The 9,215-nt window shown below is 59.7% G+C and overlaps 1 protein-coding gene across 4 annotated transcripts in view; it reads right to left on the bottom strand.

Moving 5' to 3' along the window:
* DEPDC5 (DEP domain containing 5, GATOR1 subcomplex subunit) overlaps positions 1–6,211 on the bottom strand; it is a 35,605-nt gene extending 29,394 nt beyond the window's left edge. For 2 of the 4 annotated variants that reach the window (XR_009550352.1, XM_060192745.1), the window contains exons 1-8: positions 6,166–6,211; positions 5,030–5,141; positions 4,282–4,369; positions 4,084–4,130; positions 2,833–2,918; positions 2,109–2,192; positions 1,293–1,342; positions 113–182 (exon numbers count right to left, since the gene is read on the bottom strand). Coding sequence is in view for 3 of the 4 variants with exons in the window: in XM_060192745.1 (XP_060048728.1) it covers positions 113–182; positions 1,293–1,342; positions 2,109–2,192; positions 2,833–2,918; positions 4,084–4,130; positions 4,282–4,369; positions 5,030–5,087 (483 nt within the window). In the remaining variant the exon portion in view is untranslated. The remainder of the gene's footprint in view (positions 1–112; positions 183–1,292; positions 1,343–2,108; positions 2,193–2,832; positions 2,919–4,083; positions 4,131–4,281; positions 4,370–5,029; positions 5,142–6,165) is intronic. The other 2 variants (XM_060192744.1, XM_060192743.1) reach the window with 1 other exon arrangement.
* Between the last annotated feature and the right edge of the window lie 3,004 nt (positions 6,212–9,215).

Below are 9,215 nucleotides of genomic sequence, written 5' to 3' on the forward strand. Positions count from 1 at the left end.
CCACAGTGAGCTATGCGCTCCACTGGGCGCGCTTTCTCCTGTTTCTGCACTGCAGGGTTTAGACGGAAGGCAGGGAGGAAGCAAACTCCCGAAGAGGCTTCTTCACTCTCACCCTGGTGTCCTCACTGATGTAGCCACACATGACCTTCTCATTCTTCACCCACAGCTCTCCAGCCTGCGCCCTGCAAGACAGACAGACACACACACATGACACACAGCTCTCCAGCCTGCGCCCTGCAAGACAGACAGACACACACACACGACACACAGCTCTCCAGTCTGCGCCCTGCAAGACAGACAGAAACACACACATGACACACAGCTCTCCAGCCTGCACCCTGCAAGACAGACAGACACACACACACATGACACACATCTCTCCAGCCTGTGCCCTGCAAGACAGACAGACACACACATGACACACAGCTCTCCAGCCTGCGCCCTGCAAGACAGACAGACACACACACACATGACACACATCTCTCCAGCCTGTGCCCTGCAAGACAGACAGACACACACATGACACACAGCTCTCCAGCCTGCGCCCTGCAAGACAGACAGACACACACACACATGACACACAGCTCTCCAGCCTGCGCCCTGCAAGACAGACAGACACACAGGACACACAGCTCTCCAGCCTGTGCCCTGCAGGACAGACACACACACACACAGCTGTTAGAGTGACACTACAGCAAGGCCGGGTGACCAGGCCAGCGAGTGCTGCTCACGGCCCAAAGGCCAGGAGGTCGGGCCGAGCACTGGACTCTCAAGCAGGAGGTCCCGAGTTCAATCCCTGGCAGAGTGACACTCTGCTTCTCTCCTCCTCTCTCCCTCAGTAATGGCAAAAACAAGAAGTCCATCTCTTAGCAAGAGTCACGTAGAAGTGGTCCCGGAGCCGGCCCAGTGGATAAGGCACTGGGTCTCAAGCATGAGGTCCCTCCCGAGTTCAATCCCCAGCAGCACGTGTACCAGAGCGATGCCTGGCTCCCTCTCTCTCTCTCCTCCTTTCTCGTGAACGAATAGTTAAGAGTCGTGTAGGAGCGGCACAGAGCAGGGAGGCACCAGCACGCGTCCCCATGCTGTCCCTGCGGTCTCCACACAGCCGGACTCGAACCCCCAGCTGCAGTCAGGAGTCCACACCTCCAGAGAGACCTGGCGGCTCCAACTACCTCCACCCGGCTCAGAACCGGAGACGCGGGGCCGCTCGTTCTTTCTGCTCCTCTCAGCGGTGCTGTGACTGAAGGAGCCCTGGGGCTCAGAGCAGACGCCACCCCGGCAGGGACACCCACCTGATGCCGGCGAACTCCACCTTCTGAGTGACGTAGGCACACGTGCTGACCTGCGGGGCCGTCAACACGCACTGAGGCCGAGGCCAGGACTCGCGGAGCTCGGGCGCCCTCAGCCTCTGCCGACACCCAGAGTGCGGTGCGGGAACCGAGCCTGGGCCCCGGGAGAGCCTGCGGCGGGCAGAGCCCTTCAGCCTGTCTCTCACACCGAGTGCGGGGCGCTCGGCCCTCACTTCATGGCCATGCAGACATGGAACCCAGCCAGTCTGGCTGTCCTCGCTGCTTCACGACACTCAAGAGGCTAAGGGGCAGGGAGATGGACGGCAGCGGTCCCGCAGACTCCCAGGCCCCAGGTTCAATCCCCACACCGCCGTCAGCCAAGCTGAGCAGCGCTCCGGTGAGGAAAGTTACTAAGACTTCGGGCACCTCCACACCTGGACACGGCAGCTAACCGGTCTCTCAGCACGCGGAGCACAGCCAGGCAAATGAAAACTTGAAAACAAAAGTCCCACTCAAGTGGACTCTCCCTCCCAACTCTGAAGTGCTGGCTAAGTCTTGTGACAAGACACAAAACGAAAATAGAGAAACTCCGAGAAGAGGACAGGAGAGTCACGCCATGACCACAGCGGCCTCCCCCCCCTCCCCCGGGCCCCAGATGCTGACTGGGCTGAGGGGTGCTCACCAGGCTTTCCTTCAGAAGACCCCCCCCCCCCCCCGTCCCAGATGCTGACTGGGCTGAGGGGCGCTCCTCACCAGGCTTTCCTTCAGAAGACCCCCCCCCCGTCCCAGATGCTGACTGGGCTGAGGGGTGCTCCTCACCAGGCTTTTCTTCAGCCGCCACATGTCCCCGCGGCCGATGTACTGGTCCTTGAAGGTCAACTCCACCAGGTCCAGGCTCACATCCTGGGGGAAGAGCCCGACGCCCATGTGACTTCTCTGCCCCTCTACCTGTTCGGCAAGGAGCCGTCTGCAGGAGGCCTCCGGGGAGCCAGCCCCCAGGCAAGCAGGACCCCAGTCTGTCACAGGGCGCTGGGCGCAAGGTGCCCTGGACACCAGCCACAGGGTGATATGGCTGGTGTTACCAGCGTCCTTCAGCGGCTGCTACCTACCACTACGTCAGCTCTGGAGGGACAGTGAGAATGGACAGAGAAACGTAAGGGGCTGGGAGCACGTGTCACAGTGCACAAAGACCCGGGTTCAAGACTCCAGTCCCCAACTACAGGGGGAAGCTTCACAAGCAGTGAAACAGGGCTGCAGGTGTCTCCCTGTCTCTCTCCCTATCTCCCCTCACCTTTCAATTTCTCTGTCCTACCCAGTAAATAACACACACACACACACACACACACACACACACACGGTGCGGGGAGGGGGTAGCAGCTAAAATGCTGGAGTTGCAAGCGTGAGGCCCCAGGTCTGGCATTCCGCACGCGAGGGTGACGCTCCAGCTAGGTCTCTTCCTCCACTGTTAAGAGACGGCCCCACCATCCCCACAGAGACCGTCTCTTCAGAGCGCCAAGCACAAATGAGCCCAGCACGTGCGCACCTTGGGGTCCACCACGTTCACGTAGACGTCCTGGTAGGGCCTCAGCCGGAACACCTGGGTCACGGTCTGGTCCACGCTGACGGTCTCTGGAAGAGAGAAGGGCTCTGGTCTTAAGTGTATAAATGCTGCTGACCTCTCGAGAGGATTTGGGTTGTAAAGAGCTATTTAAAGAAAAGTCTGCTTTACTTAAATGAACTAGCAAACCTGGTACCCTTAAAGTGCTTATTAAAATGTACTAGCTTTCTAAATGGAATATTTGTAAGTGAACTTAAAAACTAGGGAAAGTGTGTGTCTCTGTGTTTCTCTCCCCCTCTCTGCCTTCCCCTCCTCTCTCCATTTCTCTCTGTCCTAGCCAACAACGACAACAACAAAACAAGGGCAACAAAATGGAATAAATACATATTTTTAAAAGATGGAGAAAACGGCTGCCAGGAACGGCGGACTCCGACAACGACCTCAGAGGAAACCCACGTGCGCACGTGAACACGCACACAGGCCTCTCTAGAGAAGGGGGCTCGAGGGGTGGCGCCTAGCGGGGTACACACGTCACCCCGAATGAGGAGCAGGGTTCAAGTGCCTGGTCCTCCCTGCAGAAGAGGCTGACAGCAGCCAGCTGTGCTGCAGGCGCCTCCCTCACCACACACCCTCTTCTGTGCGTGTCTCTCTCTCACACACGCACACACTCGGCCCCTGGAAACCACGAAGCAGTGCAGGCACCGAGCACCAGCTGGCGCTCCACCGGCACAAAAGGAACCTGAAACAGAAAGCTTCACGGGGGAGCTGCCGGGAGGCTCACCGGACGGACCCTGCTCTGTGCTGCAGCCCTGGCGGGGGCGTGGTCTCTAACATCTACCTAGCCGCCCGGTGCTGCGGTGTGTCTGTCTGTCTGTCTGTCTGTCTGTCTACCTGCATCCATCCCGCCACCTCGGAGAGTCGGACTGCAGCGGTGACACCCAGCAGTGACAGCCACGTAGCGTTTGGGAGCCCGGCGCCACTCGGGGCGCACAGGGGAGGCGGCTCGAGGTGTCTCTCCTCCAAGGACACACCACGAACGCGCTGCTGTGAGGCTGGGACCTGGGCTTCACTCCCTGGTCCCCGCCGAGAACAAGACAGGCCACGGCGTCGAGGGCACGACGAGAAAGCGGCCGAGTTTCTCTAAACTCAGCGCAGTGGTGGAGGGAGGTCAGCCCGGCAGGGGAGGCCCGGACCTCGACAGCGCAGACACCCCCGGCCGGGACGGGCCGTCCCTACCTTTCTGTAAATCCTCCTTCAGCGACTTGACTTGCAGCAGCAGGGGGCTGCAAGACAGACAGACAGACAGACAGACAGACACGGGTGCGGACACTGAGCACAACAGAATCCCGGGGGGACCCCGGGCCGGCACTGGGGAGCCGCGGGGGACGGGGAGAGGCGAGCCGGCACGTCGCAGCCCTCCTCCCACCCGCTCACCTGTACTCGTCGCTGGGGTGCGCGATCTCTACGACGTCGCCCAGCTTCACGTGAGGAAACACCTTGGGGTTCACGACCAGCTCGTCGTCTGCGAGAGAGGGCGCTGGAGCGGGCAGGGCGCTGCAGGGGCCCCCTCCTGCCCCGAGCGCCCGGCGAGGGGACGGCGCTGCAGCCCCTCCGCGGCCCCAGGTCCCCCAACACCCTAACACCGGCCAGGGGACGGGGCTCTCCCTGCCCACGGCCGCTTGTCACCCGCCAGACGCGGACCTCAGCCCTGACAGGCCGCTTCAGAGGACGCCCCGGGCAGTAGAAACCGCAGGCAGGAGGCGCCACGAGGGGGGCGTCCATGGGGGGGGCGTCCATGGGGGGGCTTCCACCAAGAAGGGGCGTCCACGGGGGTGGGGGTGTCCACCACAGGGTGTCCACTAAGAAGGGGCGTCCACCAGGGAACATCCACCAGGGGGTGTCCACCAAGAAGGGGCGTCCACGGGGGGGGGGGTGTCCACCAGGAAGTGATGTCCACCAGGAGGGGTGTCCAGCACATGGGAGTGTCCACCACGAAGTGATGTCCACCAGGAGTGTCCACCACGTGGAGTGTCCACCAGGGGGCGTCGTGCGCCCCCCCCCCCCCCCCCCCCCCCCCCCCCCCCCGGCGGCGCCGTCCGGCTCAGTCTCGGGCTCGGGCCTCTGCACGGCACCTGCCGCCCCAGGCGGACCCAGCCCGACCCCGCGGCCGGCCGGTACTGACCGCTGCCCCCGAAGCCCTTCTTGTGGATGACCAGCTTGTACACCTTGGTGGTCCTCATGGCGGCCGCGCTGTCTCAGTGCCGCGCTCGGGGACGAGGGCTCATGGCGCCGCCCTGTGGGGGGTCGGGGGTGGGGGGTCGGGGGTGAGGGGTCGGGGGCGAGGGGCCGGGGTGAGGGGCCGGGGGTGGGGGGTCGGGGGGTGGGGGGTCGGGGGTGGGGGTCGGGGGCGAGGGGTCGGGGGTGAGGGGCCGGGGATGAAGGGTCGGGGGTGAGGGGTCGGGGGCGAGGGGTCGGAGGCGAGGGGCCGGGGATGAGGGTTCGGGGGGTGAGGGGTCGGGGGCGAGGGGCCGGGGATGAGGGGTCGGGGGTGAGGGGTCGGGGGCGAGGGGCCGGGGGTGGGGGTCGGGGGTGAGGGGCCGGGGGCGAGGGGCCGGGGGTGAGGGGCCGGGGGTGGGGGTCGGGGGTGAGGGGTCGGGGGCGAGGGGCCGGGGATGAGGGTTCGGGGGTGAGGGGTCGGGGGCGAGGGGCCGGGGGTGGGGGTCGGGGGTCGGGGGGTGAGGGGCCGGGGGTGGGGGTCGGGGGTGAGGGGCCGGGGGCGAGGGGCCGGGGGCGAGGGGGTCGGGGGCGAGGGGCCGGGGGTGGGGGTCGGGGGTGAGGGGCCGGGGGCGAGGGGCCGGGGGCGAGGGGTCGGGGGCGAGGGGCCGGGGGTGGGGGTCGGGGGCGAGGGGCCGGGGGCGAGGGGCCGGGGGCGAGGGGTCGGGGGTGAGGGGCCGGGGGCGGGGGGTCGGGGGTGAAGGGTCAGGGGCCGGGTGAGGAGCTGGGGGCGGGGGCGCGGCACACACCGCAGGGCACGAGGACCCGGGTTCGAGCCCCGGTCCCCACTGCCGGCAGGGGAGCTTTGAGCGCTGAAGCAGGGCTGCCGGCGTCGTCTGTCTCGGCCCGCCCCGCCCGCCCCGCCCGCCGCCTCCAGGAAATGGAAACCCTCTCTGCAAATTGTAAAGGAGTCAGACAGGGCGAGGGGACAGGGTCCGGACCAGGGGTCAGGGACACCGGGGCCGGGGCCGGGCGGAGTGACGGGCAGGGCGGAGCACAGGGCGCGGGGCCGGGGTCCGAGGAGGGCGCAGCGCGGACTCTCACCTGGACGCCGCCGCCTGGCCCCGCCCCCCCCCCCGGCCGCTCTGCCCGCCTCCGGCGCCTCGGCGTGCACGCCACTTCCGCTTCCGGGGCGGGGCCACGGCGCGAGCGGAGTCTGGCGGGTGGGCGTGGTTAGCCGGGGGCGGGGCCTGGAGCGCCGGGGCTCGCGCAGCCGCACAGAGTTGCCTGGCGGCCGGTGGGGGCGGCGGCTGGGGAGCAGGTGCTTTCTGCTGGTGCGGGGCGCTGGCTTCCCGCGCCTCCCCGCGCCGCTCCTGGGCCCAGCCTCAGACTCCTGCAGACGAAGCCACCAAGCCGCCGCCCCCCCCCCCGTTTCTTCTTTTTAAAGCTTTATTCAGGGGGCCAGGTGGCGTTGCACTTGGCTGAATGCACATGTCACGCACCTTACACAAGGCCCCAGGTTCAAGCCCACCTACAGAGGTGAAGGTTTTCCAGTGAAGTAGGGCTGCGGGTCTCTGTCTCCCTAGCTACCATCCCCTTTTCTCTCCATTTTTGGCTATCCCTATCCAATAAATAAAGCTAATAAAAATTTTGTTTTATTCATTTTTGTTTTATTCATGCACTGCTTAGCTCTAGCTTATAGAGTGGAAGATTGAACCTGGGACCTCGCAGCCTCTTGAGAGTCTCTTTGCATAACCATTAAGCTATGTCCCCCTCCCTGGAATGTCTTTTTTTTTTTTTTATTTATCTTGGGTAATACTGTAAGCTTTGAAATACTGTTTTTGTTTTTGTTTTCCAGAGCACTGCTCTGCTCTGATTTATGGTGGTGCGGGGGATTGAACCTGGGACTTTGAAGACTGAGGCATGAAAGTCTGCATAACCATTATACTATCTTCCCCCACCCAAATTTTACTAATATTTACTTTTATTTTCGCTAGAGAAAGGCATACAAAAGATCCCAGCACCAGAGTTTTTATCAATGCAGTGGAGCCTGGGCTTAAGCTTGGGTCACACAGCAAACTAGCACACTATTCAGAGGAGCCATTTCACCACAAAAACAACAAAAATTTCATTCTTCTTCTTCTTCACCAAATCACCGCCCAGGTCTGGCTTAACTGTCGTGCAGGGAATTAAGCCTGGGACTCTGGTTTAAAAAAATAAATAAGGGCGGGGGAGACAGCATAATGGTTATGCAAACAGACTCTCATGCCTGAGTCTCCTAAGTCCCAGGTTCAATCCCCCGCATCACCGTAGGCCAGAGCTGAGCAGTGCTCTGGTGTTTGTGTGTGTCTCTCTCTGCATCTCTCTCAAAAACAAAATTTAAATAAATAGATAAACTTTTTTTTTTAACCAGAGCACTGCTCTCTGACTTATGGTGGACATCTGGTGCTTGGAACCTCAGGCATGAGAGTCTCTCTGCATAACCACTATGCTATCTTCCTGGTCCATGCCACTATTCACACATGTACAAAACCACTGACACACTCCTGGGTCAATTTTGTGTTCCAAGGTTTATTTATTTTTTATTTCTGCTTAACAACAGAGCAAGAATAGAGCATCACTCTGACACATGCAATGCCAGGGGTCAAACTCAGGACCTCATGCTTGTAAGTCCAACCCTTCATCCACCATCTCTTAGACCGCTCAAGAATTCATAATTATTTATAATACATAAATGTATCAACAAGCAAAAGGGAAAGAACCATGGCAGTCTCAAAAATGTTTTAATTACCTTTATTTATTTGATAGAGACACCCAGAAATCGAGAGGGGGGTGAGAGGCAGAGAGACACCTGCAACACTGCTTCACCACTCGTAAAGTTTTTCCTCTGCAGGTGGGGACCAGGGGCTTGAAAGCAGGTCCTCACATGTTGTAACGTGCGCTTAACCAGGTGCGCCACCACCTGGCCCAGGCCTGCCTGTTTTGTGCTTGCTGTATCTACTGAATCACCTCCCCCAGCTGCCCAATTTTCGATTAAAAAGAAACGTAAATGGGGCTGGGTGATGGCACACCTGGCTGAGCACTCATATCCCGTTGCACAAAGACCCAGGTTCAAGCCCTCAGTCCCCTCCTGCAGGTGGAAAGCTTTGTGAGTGGTGAAGCAGGGCTACAGATGTCTCTCTGTCTCTCTTCCTCTAAATCCCCATCCCCTCTTGATGCCATCACTACCAAGTAAGGTAACAGAAATTTTTAAAAAACAAACGTAAACTTCTAGGTTTGTTTTGTTCTACTTAGTTCATTCAAAGTTTTTTTTTTTTTTTCACTTGATAAGAGAACCAGAGCATTACTAGACATGCAATGTTGAGACCCGTACCCAAGAGTCCAAAGCTTTATCCACTAGGCCAACAGTTTCCTATTATTTATTTTGAATGTGGGACCTGACACATCATGACTTCACCACTCCTGGGCCAGTGCTGTGTAGGACAGTCTCCTCCAGGGTCAGCACCTCCCACGCTGCCAAGGCTTGAACCTGGGCTGCACGTATGGAAGAGCATGGTCTGAGCCACTGAGATATCTCTCAGCATTTTTTTAAATTTATTTTCCCTTCTGTTGCCCTTGTTGTTGTAGTTATTATTGTTGTTGTTGGTGGTGTCATTGTTGTTGGATAGGACAGAGAGAAATGGAGAGAGTCAGGCAGAAGTTGAAAAACAAGATCAGAAACGAAAACACAAGTCGAACCTGAAATGGAATTGGCGTATTGCACCAAAGTAAAAGACTCTGGGGTGGGTGGGTGGGGAGAATACAGGTCCATGAAGGATGATAAATGACATAGTGGGGGTTGTATTGTTAAATGGGAAACTGGGGAATGTTATGCATGTACAAACTATTGTATTTACTGTTGAATGTAAAACATTAATTCCCCAATAAAGAAAAAAAAAAGAAATGGAGAGAGGAGGGGAAGACAGAGAGGGGGAGAGAAAGACAGACACCTGCAGCCCTGCTTCAGCGCCTGGGAAGCGACCCCCCTGCAGGTGGGGAGCCGGGGGCTCGAACTGGGATTCTTAGGCCAGTCCTTGTGCTGTGCGCCACCTGCACTTAACCCGCTACGCTACCGCCTGACTCAACTTGACATATATGTGTGTGTGTGTGTGTGT

Source organism: Erinaceus europaeus, chromosome 6, assembly GCF_950295315.1.
Source record: "Erinaceus europaeus chromosome 6, mEriEur2.1, whole genome shotgun sequence".
NCBI classification, from domain to species: domain Eukaryota; kingdom Metazoa; phylum Chordata; class Mammalia; order Eulipotyphla; family Erinaceidae; genus Erinaceus; species Erinaceus europaeus.